This window comes from Paramisgurnus dabryanus, chromosome 7 (assembly GCF_030506205.2).
Source record: "Paramisgurnus dabryanus chromosome 7, PD_genome_1.1, whole genome shotgun sequence".
Taxonomy (NCBI): domain Eukaryota; kingdom Metazoa; phylum Chordata; class Actinopteri; order Cypriniformes; family Cobitidae; genus Paramisgurnus; species Paramisgurnus dabryanus.
Genome location: NC_133343.1, coordinates 34,978,714 through 34,993,300, shown reverse-complemented (window position 1 = coordinate 34,993,300; position 14,587 = coordinate 34,978,714). Strand labels below are relative to the sequence as shown.

Genomic DNA, 14,587 nt, shown 5'->3' with positions numbered 1-14,587 from the left:
CAAACTGAAACATCCCAGATTTTTGTATATTGTTCAGTGGTGGGAAAAAAGTCTTTAAAGGTCTCAGCTTCCCAAGTATAGCCGATGGTCTGACAGAGAGTGGATATTCTCCAAATACAAGTGGCTGGTCGGAGGGGGTTCTCTACAGGCTGATGTATAAACAGTAATAGGAGATGTAAATATTTGTGCAGATGACTCTGGCAGACAGACAAAGCTGCTCTTTTTGACATATCACCCTCTGTTCTGGCTCAGTGCGCTAGCTGGAGGAGGAAAGCGAGGCAAATAGGGGTCATTTTGCGCTACTTTGACTAAAAAACACACCTCCAGGCTACAAGTGCAGCCGACCAAAGAAAGTAAAGGTGAAGGAGTGTCAGATTGAATCAGTCGAACGTCTGGAAGCTATAAGGTGGCCTCATGCGCTCGGGCGAGCCGAGGGGTTAAAATCTGAGGATCATGTGTTAGAGAGTTGATATAATAAAGCAAAGATGATTTAGTACCGTGGTAAGGACCCTGTGTCTGATGAGCGTTTGAAGGTATGAAGGTACATTCAGCCGAGAGTGTATATTGACAAAATATAGAGCTTGAATGCACTGTAAGGTGTCTGCCAAATGTGTGTCTTTAGGAATCGAACCCCTGAACTTTCCACTGCTAACACATAGCTTTATGAGTTGAGCTACAGGAAAGTCATGTCAGAGAATTGTTTATACACATTATAAATGTTAGAAATTTATTGCTGAAACACAGTACAAAGACTGTGAAGTATGTAGTACTGAATTGTGGAGTTACACCGTTAAACAGTTTTTTTACATTTCTGTGTTCAGGATCATTTGGGCGGTGCTAAAACGGTGTCTCAATGACACACTGGAGCCACCGAGCATGGCTCCGCCCCTAACTACGCATGGACCTATTGCATAAAATAGATTCAAGCACTTTCAATGACCTGTATCTATGTATGTATATTTTCAAAAACGTTAAAGGGCCTTGAATTTTTTTTCCCAGATTCACAAACTTTCAAAGATTTCAAGGACCCGTGGGAACCTTGCTTGTAATGCACTGCAAGTCACTTAAAAGTGTCTGACAAATGTGCTCACATCAAATTTTATTCTGTTCCATCAGGTAGCCGGGAAGCAGCATTCGTTTATGCCATCTCCTCAGCGGGCGTCGTTTACGCCATTACAAGGGCTTGCAGTCAAGGCGAACTTAAAATCTGCAGCTGTGATACCGACAGGAGAGGCAGGGCGAGCGCCAAAGAAGGTGACTTTGACTGGGGCGGCTGCAGTGACAATATCAACTATGGGATCAAGTTTGCCAAAGCTTTTGTGGATGCCAGGGAGAGGATGGTGAAAGATGCCAGAGCACTGATGAACTTACATAACAATCGCTGTGGTAGAATGGTGAGTGTCAATTTTACATGTTGATAACATAGACTAAGTTAGACTTAAAGCGATAGTTCATTGTACATGTCCCCTTTAAATAACGTGTATTTTAGTGCTTTTTTTCACCTGGGGAATACAATTATTATTGAAATAGTAAGTTATAGTGGGATGTCTTTAATTATAGTTTATGCCACAGTTTAGACAAAATTATAGTAGTTTTACTTGTCGTAGTTAGATGAAAATAAATAGGTTACGGGAAGGAGCATCCTCATTCTAGAAAGTATTTAATGGCACAAAAATGTGTATAAGTACTTAGAAGTGAAAGAAATTTAAAATGTGTATTCGATCATACTGTATCATTGGCCTTATAAAGGCCACAGTTGCTTATTGTTTAAATTCCTCATTAACCCATGCTAAGGCTTCACTTTAATTTCTAAACATGTCTTAGCATTTTCTAAAAGGCTAAATATGAAAAATTGAGCTTTGCTTTCAGTCTATGTGTGGGTCAAAGGTGATGGATTGATTTTTGTTGTCCTCAGGCAGTGAAGCGGTTTATGAAGACTGAATGTAAATGTCATGGAGTCAGTGGATCGTGTGCTCTCAGGACCTGCTGGCTGGCAATGTCAGATTTCCGGAGAACAGGCGACTATTTGAGGAAGAAATATAACACGGCCATTGAGGTCACGATGAACCAGGACGGTACAGGATTTATGGCTGCCGACCGATATTTTAAAAGAACTACCAAAAATGATCTAGTATACGTCGAAAACTCGCCAGACTATTGTCTCATGGACCGATTTGCAGGTGAGCTATTATGAATTGTCTTTCCAGTTGATGTAGCTAAATTCATAAAATCTATCAGTTATATTTTACCTGTAAAATAAAAAATACAAGTCTATTATTTATAATATTAAAATTTAATTCATATAAAATAATACTTTTTTATTAATATATTGTTTGTAGAGTGCCGCAGGGATGATGTATTTTGAAGGCCAACCCGGAAGTTAGCGGGACACTGGTTCCTTCGCCAGAAAGTCCATTAATTTCCCCTCAAAATTTTGGGATTATCGCAAAAATGAAGCTCTGTATTTAACAAAATCTTACACATTTTGTCCAACAAGATAATCTTCACAGATGAACCTAATATTTATTAATTTGAATAATATTATTGTATATATTATGTACCGTGGGTTCACCAGCTGCATTTGAGGCGTAAAAATAGCATCTACCGCGACTAGTTTGCCGCTTGAACAGTTTGAGTGTACTCTCTTCATTCGCGCGTGAAATTCTAATCATTGAGACATTCACGCGGAAATTTGCGTCATGGGAGGGGCTTCTGCTCGCTTTCTGTAATCACGTCACCACTAGAACAAGCTTCTGATTGGTTAACGTGGTGCATTTTTCCGCCAAAGTTAAAAATTTTCTACATTTGTGCAACTAGACGCGGCCCTAAACGCCTTTTTTGCGCCAAGAGACGCATCAACGCGTCTTTACATTGACTTAACATTAAAATCACTCACACTTGACACATGGCGGCTGGTGTAAACGCACCATTAGGCTACATTCCCACTAACAAGTTTCAGACAGCTCTTTCAAACTTTATAAAAAATAGTTCACTGATAAGGAAAAAAAATACTCTGAGGATGAATGTTTGTTGAAAATTGTGCCCGTGTTGCATTGTTTTTAAGATCTTTATGCGTGATGACTTTTAAAGTCCCTGACCAAGTCTGTAGTCCCATGTAGCAACTTGTTAGCACACTTTAAAACCTTGAAAGAGTGGAGGTATTACTGATGTGTTTTATGAATAAAACTTGAAAATCTTATTTAAGGCGTTTAACCAAAAACCCTGTTCAAAAAACCCATTGACTTCAGGACGATAGAACCGAAAGTGCTAAAATGCTAACTAGCTTTCACGTTTGCACCACTATTATATTATTATTTTGCTTAAAATATTTTAAGAGTTTTGTGCATCTTGACATTTTTACATAACAATTAATGTAAAAAAATCTTGTTCTTATTATTTTAATTAAAACAAGTAAAATAAACTGTGATGTTTCTATTTGTTGCAATTTTTGCTAATATTTTTTAACAGTAACACAGACTACAGTATTGAAAATCTGAGAAAAATTATAAAAAATAATATCAAAAATATGAAAGTTTATTGTTTGGATGTTTTACTATAATTTGGGATTTGGGGGAAATACTAGAGAAACTCCCCAATAGGACACATATTCTATATCAATAACAGCCCCCCAGATTTCTCTCTTAAAGGAGGGGTGCATGATCTCTGAAAGCATAAACAAACACGCCTCTACCCTAATAGAATCTGGACCTTCTTTTGATAGACCGGCCACACACATAAGCAACCCAGGCAACGATGTCGGTTAGTAGACACGCCCCTTACTGCTGATTGGCTACAAGTGTGTTTTGGTACTCGGCCCGACTTTTTTTTTTTTCATGCACCCTACGAATGGTCTACTAAAATATATAAATTCCCTTGCCCGGAAAACAGTGCATTTATCCCAAACTCCTTCATCTTTATTTCAGGATCTCTGGGTACGGCAGGAAGGGTGTGCAACAAGTCATCCAGGGCTACGGACAGCTGTGAGATCATGTGCTGTGGGCGTGGCTACGACACCACCCGCGTAAAACGCTTGACCAAATGCGAGTGCAAGTTCAAGTGGTGCTGCGCTGTCGAATGCATGGACTGCGAGGAAACCGTGGACGTACACACCTGTAAACCACATAAGAAACCCGATTGGCTCGATTTGACCTGACCGGTGTAACCACGATGACCAGTCAAGCAGCCACGGTGCTTTTTTCTCAGGTTTTTTTGGAAGTGGGCCACTGCATTGTGGGATGTGTAGATTATGACTATAACGCTCCACTCATGGGACCTTTAACTTTATTCTCCTTTAAAGATGTAAGCATGGAGATGGGGCAAATCTCGTATGCCAGTCAGGAGCTGTGGAAGTCAGTGGCTGTCATAGGAAATTATGGACATTGTTTTGGTGTCTCGAGTTGTGATCTGGATGCGAACATTTTACTATTTTTAATTTGTAAAATTACATTTACATTATATTTATGCAATCGGCAGTCGCTTTTCTCCAAAGCGACTTATATGTGTGTTCCCTGGGACCTTTTGCGCTGCTAACACAATCAGTTCTAGCTTCACAAAGAATATAAAAATAAATTATATTTCAGGCCAAGAACAATTCCATTAAATTGTCCAAAATGACACTTTGAAGGGCGTTGTATAAATATTGTTAAACAGTGATAACTGTGTTCCCCTTCATTTACTTCTTGCACCATCATTTTTGATATGAGATTTGTACACAAAAGAAATAGAAGATCAAATATCAATTTATGACATCCCACTGTTGTTGTATTTTAGAGAAATATATTTTCATTTCTTGTTATCTTTTCAATACCCCAGCACTTAAACATCCCTTTCAATACGAGCACTTGTGTTTGGTTTGGTAGGGTTCACCTCAGATAACTTGTCTGCGATCAAATCCATTTTTTCACAGAGGGTTCATCAATGAAATATGATGTTTATTAAATAAAGACTCCAAACCATTAGGGAAAGCTCACATTATTGAAATGAAAGAGGCGTATCAATGAGGTCATTAAGGTCATAGTTTAAGCCATTCATAAACTATTTCATGTAGATATTGCACAATGAAATTAGAAAAACATTTAAAATTTTAATCTGAGTTTTCAGGCACTGTATTTTCCAAGTTTTCGATGTGAAATAAGTCGCAAAATGGCACAAACTTAAAGTCTAGCTCTACAAGACTCTTAAAATCACGTCTGGTTTATTAGTTGAGCCACGTTTCCAAAACCATTCGGTCACAAGGTGACTTCAGGATACTTGTAGATCTGCGAAGATGAATGACCCTCTCTGAATGTTTTATTGGTCGACTCAAGTCTAGGTAAAGCGCATACTAAATGTCAAATCATCGCTAAAATAAGAAAGCACCCTACTTTGATTCGGCCATAAAAATAGTCAGGTTGGCATGACTCGCATTCTTCGCCATTCATTGTGCTGGTCTGAAGGAAGCACATTGTTATGACAACACCGTTTCTAAATTTGCAAAGATGGATGGTACATTGAGTCTGGCTTGTCATACCGGCTAAAAATGCGCGTCCAAAGTGGTGGCACCATTAATCTAAAGCAACTCGAACCTTTGTCAGGTAAAGGCCTTGGTTGGGTATTTTTTGTCATAGTACATACTTGACAAAAAAGTCACAACCCCGAGCTGTTGCTGCACAAGGAGGGTCCGAAAGTAACTTTTTGCCATATATATTTTGCTATGAACTGTATTTTGCATTATTTTCATATAAACAATTATTTGGTTGTTTTTGTCCTTGTGTAATTGTGAAAAGCAGAACGCTATTGCGTCTCTATCAACATCATATTGTATATGATATGAGCCAGCCTAGTAAATGGCTTTTTTGACTAAAAAAATAAACAAAAATCAGTACTTAAACAAAAAGCATTCAAACTTAGCATTCTCCTTATTTTACCCCAATTCACAATATTAAACGTATAATACACTATAAAAGTAAAAATTGGAACTACTAGATTTCCATCACCAAAACTTCAATTGAGCTATAAATTGAGCAATTTAAACCAATTTAAATTTTGTATATTTTTTGTTCAACAAAGCTAATATTTACTCGGCTCCTGGTGAGTATTGACTTTGGACCCTGAATACAAGCGAATCGAATCTCAAGCCGTTCTGAGGATCAGAACTGCTATGGTATCGTAAGCCAGAAGTGCTTGTAGTTGTTTAACACGATTTGTTTTGTATCCAAGGGCGCCAACAGCTCTCTATAGTTGCTTCATTTTCATCATCCCATCCAAAAGATACATTCTTCCAATTGTGGAATCTCAGAAATTTCCCACAGCCAGTCTGATTATGTTTTCCGTTGTTCGACGGTTTCACCTCGCACCTCTTCCTGCCAGAAAAACTTCTGCGTTGAGAAAGACTTGTGGAAAACATGTCAGGGTATGTTTACTTTTGGACATTGTAAAATTGCCCCCCCCTTGGCAGCATATAACCACTATGCGGTTAGTGTTGAAATTTATGTACGTTCCTAAACAGTGTCCCGTAACATTTTGATTCGAGCACTAATCCGTAGAAGGACTTATTGATAGAGACAAGGTGATGAAACCCACAGTGCTGTTCACATTATTTTGAGTGGACTGACGTTAACGATTGCTCTTTCGAGAGGACATCGTGTATATTCATCCAGTCACATGATCATATCCTCGGAGCCCAATATGTGTGTGGTCTTTACAACTATGTTCAATTGTCCAAGATAATGATCTTGTTATGTTGAAAACCATCCAGCTGTTTCAAGCTCTAGTTATACGTGAGATATAACACAGTTGGATCTTTTAGAAATTAATGCTCAAACTGAGGTAAGTATGGGGTCGATTAATGTACAAAATGTGATGAATTAATAGCGCCAAAGATATATAATCACTAATAAAAATGACTTTCTTACTTAGTATTTTTGTCTTGTTTTCAGAAATATCTAAAAATTCTTAAATTAAGGTGCTTTTTCTTGATGAGCAAAATGACCTTATACAATTTAAATACATTTAAACTTAAAACAAGCAAAAATATCTGCCAATAGGGGAAGATAAAAAAATTAAAAAATAAGTTTTCTTTTTTCTTAAAACACTTTATTTAAGCAAAATTTCTCACCCCATTGGCAGATAATTTTGCTTGTTTAAAGCACAAATTCACTAAAATTGACTTTTTTTCTTAGGTAATTTTGCTCATCAAGAAAAGAATTGATTTAAGACTTTTTAGATATTTATACTAAAAACAAGACAAAAATACTAAGTGAGAAAGTCATTTTTTTGCAGGGTAATGACTAATAAAAATGACTTTCTTAATATTTTTGTCTTGTTTTTAGTACAAATATCTAAAAAAGTCTTAAATTAAGATGTATTTTCTTGATGAGCAAAATGACCTAAGAAAATAAGTCTAGTTTTTTAAAAAATTTTAAATTTGTGCCAATGGGGTAATACATTTTTTCTTGATTTTTTTTTCTTGAATTAAGTTTTTTTGCTTGTTTTAAGCACAAATGTTACGTTTTTGTCTATTTTCTGGTCATTTTGCTAATCAAGAAAATGCTTCTTAATTTAAGAAATTTTAATAAATTGTACTCAAAACAAAACAAAAATACTACACTGCAAAAATGATTTTCAAGAAAAAATATTCAAATCTTGAAATTTTCTTAAACACTAAATTCAAGAAAAATCCTCCCCCCCCATTGGCAGATTTTTTTGCTTGTTTTATGCACAAAATCACTTAAATTTTATATTTTTGGTCTAAAGACTTATTTTCTTTGGTCGTTTTGCTCACCAAGGAAAATCATCTTAATTTAAGAATTTTTAGGTATTTTTTACTGAAAACAAGACAAAAATAGTAAGATTTTTTTTCTTGAAAATCATTTTTTTCAGTGTAAGAGAGTAATTTTTTTTGCAGTGTAATACCTAAAAAATGAAGTTATAATACCTCATTTATAAAATGCTGCATAGAAACCATCCTACATTTGATCTTACAATAATTTATCAAAAGTGTGTACGTGTGATTCATAAATCAGAAAATGCGCGTACCCCTTTCTTTCAGATGTGAAATTTCTACATTGAAATGATGTTGAACTTATGCGCAGCTGAGCAGCTTCAGACCTCCGCCTTTAAACAATGCCTAATTAATGTCATATACATATAAAAGAGCGCTTGTCAATGTTTAAACCATAGACTGTAAAAAAAGATGGACGACGCAACGTCGCCTCCCACCATTGTAATGAATTGAACCCAAAAATGTCCGACCACGGTCGCCGCCATGTTACGTAAAAACGTCAGTTTGGAGCCAAGGCATGTGCAGAAGGAATCGTCCGTGGAGACAGAGGCGAAGCCACGGTATCAAACTTCCGCCCAAACGCTTGGGCGACCAATTCAACCACGCCAATCATAACAACACTCCCCGTTTCTATAGCATGAAATTACTAGCTAAAATGAAACTTACCACAATAATGAACACTTGAACATATATCAGCGTGATAACAACTACTTGAAAGGACTAAAACCATCTTTCGGAAACTTTTATTGGAAGTGTAAATATTTTTTTTATTTAGAGCAGAGTCCCATTCGTTTGAATGGAGAGGGCGGGGTTTATGACTTGTACTGCAGCTAGCCACCAGAGGGCAATCAAAGAGCCAGAGGCTTCAATTTTTAAGGCTTATGAGGCACACCCGGTTTAAACCCAATTTTGAGCAGCAAGAATGGCTTATATTGCCAAAAACCTGCAGCTGTGGCGCTATGCACTTTTCCACATTACAGACAGTTTTTATAAATCTGGACCTTTCCGTGGATTTTTGCGTGTGCACACTTTACGATCAAATATGTGCGTACGCACACTTTATAAATGAGGCCCTTGGTTTCACAGACAAGGCTTAGCTAAAGCCAGGACATGCCTTAGAAAAATACATTACTGGTGTGTATCTTAAGACAAATCAGTGGCACTGGCATATTTTAAGATCTCTATGTGCAAGTTATTTTCAGTTCAGACACCTCAAATATTAGCCTGGTTAAAACCAGACCATTCTCAGTACCTGAGTTATGGTCTGGCAAAGCTTCATAGACAAATCATTTCCAAAGGGTTGTCACCAACGGACGTCCCTCAAATGCCTCTGTGTCCAATTGGTTAGACCTAATACCAATCACAGTGATGAAGGAGATGACGTATGCAGAGCTATATCAGACTTTTGGCGGATCCAGTCGTTAAGACAGCGATAACATCTTTTTTTTTTAGATATGAAGGCTTTGAGTGTTGTTCTTTGCTAAGGTTTTAACGAAAAGAAAAAGTTTAAATAGCTTAAAACAGACGCGATAGCTGATTCGAACGAGTGATGTTTCATGGCGGCATCCATCTTTGTAATTTACAAAATCTGCTTAACCGTCGCTGCGCTGTCGTCATCGTGTTAAGCCCGCCCCAACGTTTCTGATTGGTGCCACGATTTGGATAGATTAGAAATTGAAAGTAGTCTGGCAAAGACACCATTTATGCCCGAGCAAATCTAAATTTGCCAGAAGTTGTCTGGGTTTTCCCAGGTTACTCAAATATGTGTTTTAGTCTAGGAATAGCCTTAAGCCTTGTCACTGAAACACTTTAGGTGAAATATGTAGGGTGAAAAAACTTGAATTACTTTAATTGGTAACACATCAAATTTAATTAGAAAGAAAAAACTTCAACCTTTAAGGCGTTACCAACTGAAGTATTTTTTTAAGTTGATCCAACTTTTACTTTTTACAGTGTCCTATTGCCGAAATTTCCTTCGCACTGCATTCGTACTATAAAATAAATAAAGAATAAACTGTTTTGACGTTTAATGAGGTAGATTACTTATCTGATTCATTATCGTACATAATGTCTGTCACAGTATGCAAATTCATACAGGGTTTGTGTATGTGCATCACTATTAACATTCACAAATGGTCTTGCTACCCCTAAGGTCATAGCAGAGCATCCAAGCAACACTTTGTCTTCATAAAATGCAAGAATCACACATCTCATTAAATTTGGTTTCTTATCAGAAGAAATTTATGGTGTGAAACGAATGAAATTCACAGCACTATGTGATTTACATCCATACACAATGCTCTTCCCAATTGTAGGAGCGTTCTAGTCTACAGATCCAAAGCAAGCATTTGATTCTGAAGGCAGATTTATAGGGGAGTTAAGTGTTATATATACGTGACCTTTGGGGACGAGCGTGGCTTGGCTCACAGAAGCAAATGGATGGAAGAGTTAGCGCGTCTGCTGTCAGACTGAGCTCAGCGGGCCGGCGGTGTGGGATTAACACATAAAAACTCTTATCTACGGAGTCAGATAGCAAGAATGTAACTCATGCCATGTTTTCAGGTCAAAACAGAAGCACCTCAGCTCTCCACGGCGAGGATCACAAGCTTTAATCTTTACTAAAGATGTCTAAAGATAGAGAGACGGAAGTGTTGGACTCCACAGATTGTGAAGATCAAACGGCGAGGGAGCCTCAAATTTAGAGCAAAACCCGTATGTCAGGTCAACTTTGTCTTTTCCTTCTTATTATTTGGGCGGGGCTAAAACGGTGTCTTGATGGACCAACCCTATATGGCAAAAAATATTTTAACTATATGCTAAATTCATTTAGTAGAAAGTGAAGCTTAATTAAATATGTTTTTAAATTTGAAAATAAATTTAGTTAACCTTAACCTTCATACATGACAATGTATTTTAAAATGTATTTAAGGGGCAACAAATACATTTCTAATTTTACAACTCATATGCCAAAAATTATATGTGCCATAATATATACGTTTCTATAAAATAAAATATATTTTCAATTGCAAAAATATACCTATAATTTTCTAAATTTTCAAACATAAACAATATTGATTTGCTAACAACAAAAGTGGGAGGGATGGGGGGCTGCAAGCTGGTTCTGAAACAAGCCAATTAGAGCTCAGCCTCAAGTCCCATGCTTTTAACAAATACACTGACCTACATACAGACTCGTTTGGGAGGCTCCCCAATTCATAAATGATAACATGACTAGCAGTGAAATAATACAACTAAAAGATTTTATTTTGTTTCAATTTGCACTTTTTATTTAACTTTTTAGTAGCTCTCCTCTCTGGCCAACTTTTTCTCTCTGCGCCCCCTATTGATCAGCCGCCACTGGCTGGCAATAAATCTGTATGGAAAAAAGATAATTGTTCAGCCACTTTTTTATTTTTCCTTTAAATGGAACAATTAAAACATTCAAATATTTATATTTTTTTACTCAAGGTACAAAGTATAATAGACAAACAAGTTATTACCTGAAAGAAAATGTTTTTGTGTATAATGGCCCTCCTCCTCCCACTGGTATCCACCTCTGAATTAAAATGTTGGCTATAAATCTGTAGGGCAAAAAGATTATTGTTTAGCTTTTTTTAGTTAAATGTTTCAGTTAAAAAAATATATTTATAATAATTACGCAAGATACAAAGTATAATAAAACAACACGTAATAAGTTATTACCTGAAAGAAAAAAAATTGTGTATATGGCCCTCCTCCTCCCACTGGTATCCACCTATTGCTGGCAATAAATCTGTATAAAAACAAAATCAATGTTCAGCAACTTTTCTACTTTTCCTTTAAATGTTTCAATTAAAACATTCCGATATTTAAAACAATTACGCAAGGTATAAAGAATAATAGACAAACAAGTCATTACCTTAAGCCTCCCATTGTCGTCCACCTGGGGCAGTTGTAGCCTAGTGGTGAGAGTCGGGCTTTTAACCCGAGAGTTGCCAGTTCCTCGGCCAATGAGTTGTGGTGATCTTAAGCAAAGCACTTTGGCTTAATTGCTCCCTGGGTGCTGGGGTAGCTGCCCCCTGCTCTGTGTGTGTGTGTGTGTGTGTGTGTGTGTGTGTGTGTGTGTGTGTGTGTGTGTGTGTGTGTGTGTTCACTACTTACTGTGATGGGTTAAATTCAGAGGTCTTATTTTGAGTATGCATTGCATACTTGACAAGCATGTCACTTTCACCTTTGAATTAAAATGCTTGCAATAAATCTGTATGGAAAAAAAGTTCATTGTTTAGCTTTTTTTTTATTAAATGTTTAAATTAAAACATATGCAAATATTTACAATAATTACGCAAGATACAACGTATAATAAACAAACAAGTTATTACCTGAAAGAAAACTTTTTTGTGTATAATGGCCCTCCTCCTCCCACTGGTATCCACCTCTGAATTAAAATGCTGGCAATAAATCTGTATGAAAACAAAATCATTGTTCAGTAACTTTTCCTTTGAATGTATCAATTAAAACATTCAAATATTTTAAATATTTACACAAGGTATAATAGACAAACAAGTCATTACCTTAAACCTCTCATTGTCCTTCAGCTGGGGCAGTTGTAGCCCAGTGGTTAGAGAGGTTTGGGCTTTTTACCCGAGAGTTGCCAGTTTGAGTCTCACAACCAATGAGTTGTGACTGTGGTGCCCTTCAGCAAGACACCTCTGAATTAAAATGCTGGCAATAAATCTGTAGGGCAAAAAGTTTATTGTTTAGCTTTTTTCATTAAATGTTTCAATTAAAACATATACAAATATTTATAATAATTACTCAAGATATAATAAACAAACAAACAAGTTATTACCTGAAAGAAAAAAATCAGCAAGGCACCTTGGCTTAATTGCTCCCCGGTTGCTGGGGTAGCTGCCCATTTATAAGGTTGTGTGATGGGTTAAATTCAGGGGTCTTATTTTGAGTATGCAATGCATGCTTGACAAGCATGTCACTTTCACCCTTTGAATTAAAATTCTGGCAATAAATCTGTAGGGCAAAAAAGTTCACTGTTTAGCATTGTTTATTTTTCCATTAAATGTTTCAATTAAAACATATACAAATATTAATTATAATTACACAAAGTACAAAGTATAAACGTCAAACAAGTTATTTACCTGAAAGAAAAAAATGTGTGTATATGTCCCTCCTCCTCCCACTGTCATCCACCTCTAAAATAAAATGCCGGCAATAAGTCTGTATGGAGAAAAAAAATTACTTTTCCTTTAAATATATCAATTAAAACATTCAAATATTTATAATTATTACGCAAGGTATAATAGACAAACAAGTTACCTGAGAGGTCCCTCCACTTTTCATTGTCCTCCACCTGGGGCAGTTGTAGCCTAGTGGTGAGAGTCTGACTTTTAACCCGAGAGTTGCCAGTTCGAGTCTCATGGCTGGTGGGAAGCAGTTTTGGTGACCTTCAGCATGGCACCTTGGCTTAATTGCTACCCGGGTGCTGGGGTAGCTGCCCACTGGGTGTGTGTGTGTGTTCATGACCTGCTGTGTTTTGTGTGTGTGTGTGTTTATTACTACTCACTGTGATGAGGTCTTATTTTGAGTATGCACTGCATACTTGACAAGCATGTCACTTTCACCTCTGAATTAAAATGCTGGCAATAAATATGTATGGAAAAATGTTAATTGTTTAGCATTTTTTTTCCCATAAAATGTTTCAATTAAACAAATACAAATATGTATAATAATTACACAAGATACAAAGTAAAATAAACAAACAAGTTATTACCTGAAAGAAAAAAATGTTGTGTATAAGCCCTCAATCTCCCACTTTCATCCCCCTCTTAATTCAATTGCTGGCAATGCCTATTCTGTTGGCAAAAATGGCATGTTTTAGCAATTTTCTTTATTTTTCCTTTTAAAGTCTGTGTAGTGATATTAAATATGTGTTTTGAGTTTGTCACACCACATAAACATGCGTTTTAAACCACACATGAAATTCATAAAGTGTTTATACATTTTCTCTAATTTTGATATCGACTGTAAAGCCAACATTAAATTACCAATAACAGCAATAACCTGCCCGCACTAAGTCATGTGCTTACTGTCAGTTAACGCAGTGTTGTCAGATATTTAAACGAAAAACAACAATTTGTATATAACAAAAAAGGCTAAGTTCAAGCTTTGTCTTTCAGAAATAATTCAGAGACATCCCTAACTCCAACCTGCACCAACTCGTCACTTTATACATTTCCTAAAGTGTCGCATTAATTGCTAAAACACTTAACACAACGTCTAAAGAGGATTTTAATAATAATCTGGCATCACTGCGAATGCTGCATCCGCGCGCTTCCCGCCAGCGGTTAAGGAAAAATAAATTACCTCACAGCGGCCTGAGTAAATCTCCATCATTTATACTACAACATACAGTAGTTAGCCGTCAAAACCTTGATTATATACGCAGATGCCAATATAAATCGTTTTAAAAGCTAATCTGTCATTCAGAGGACTTCACATTTTATTTCTGAAATGATACATTTAACGAGGTCCGGAACTCGGTGACCTTATGACGTTAACTGGCTACGGCCACGATGAATAATTAAAGTTATGTGTTATTTCACAAATATATTCACAGTAATTACAACTCACGTCTTTGGGCCGTCGTGTTTCTCTTCGTGTGATAGGATGGGATGAGGTGAGAAACCTGAAGTGTTGACACAATTCGAACATGAACCTGTCCGTCCGAAAATACACGGTTTTTAATAATACAATTCACTTATCATTTAACAACATCGAAATATTAATTACTGTCTGGATTATCTGCCTGCATTCCGACTAGCTGCGTCCCTT

At 36.6% G+C, this 14,587-nt stretch overlaps 1 protein-coding gene and 1 long non-coding RNA gene across 3 annotated transcripts in view; one reads left to right on the top strand and one right to left on the bottom strand.

Annotated features, from left to right (window-relative positions):
- Positions 1–6,051, top strand: part of wnt2ba (wingless-type MMTV integration site family, member 2Ba) — a 13,687-nt gene extending 7,636 nt beyond the window's left edge. Inside the window, exons 3-5 of the mRNA XM_065279685.2 lie at positions 1,117–1,394; positions 1,916–2,180; positions 3,924–6,051. Coding sequence (XP_065135757.2) covers positions 1,117–1,394; positions 1,916–2,180; positions 3,924–4,153 — 773 coding nt within the window. The 3' untranslated portion in view covers positions 4,154–6,051. The remainder of the gene's footprint in view (positions 1–1,116; positions 1,395–1,915; positions 2,181–3,923) is intronic.
- A 1,973-nt stretch (positions 6,052–8,024) lies between these two features.
- On the bottom strand, positions 8,025–13,384 carry LOC135769884 (uncharacterized). Of its 2 annotated transcripts, XR_012337062.1 has the most exons (8): positions 12,895–13,384; positions 12,591–12,766; positions 12,313–12,475; positions 12,121–12,201; positions 11,661–11,999; positions 11,465–11,534; positions 11,263–11,343; positions 8,025–11,135 (listed from the first exon to the last, which is right to left on the bottom strand). It is a non-coding gene; the product is annotated as an uncharacterized lncRNA (long non-coding RNA). The 2 variants fall into 2 exon arrangements; XR_012337061.1 differs by having other exon boundaries at positions 12,313–12,766.
- Between the last annotated feature and the right edge of the window lie 1,203 nt (positions 13,385–14,587).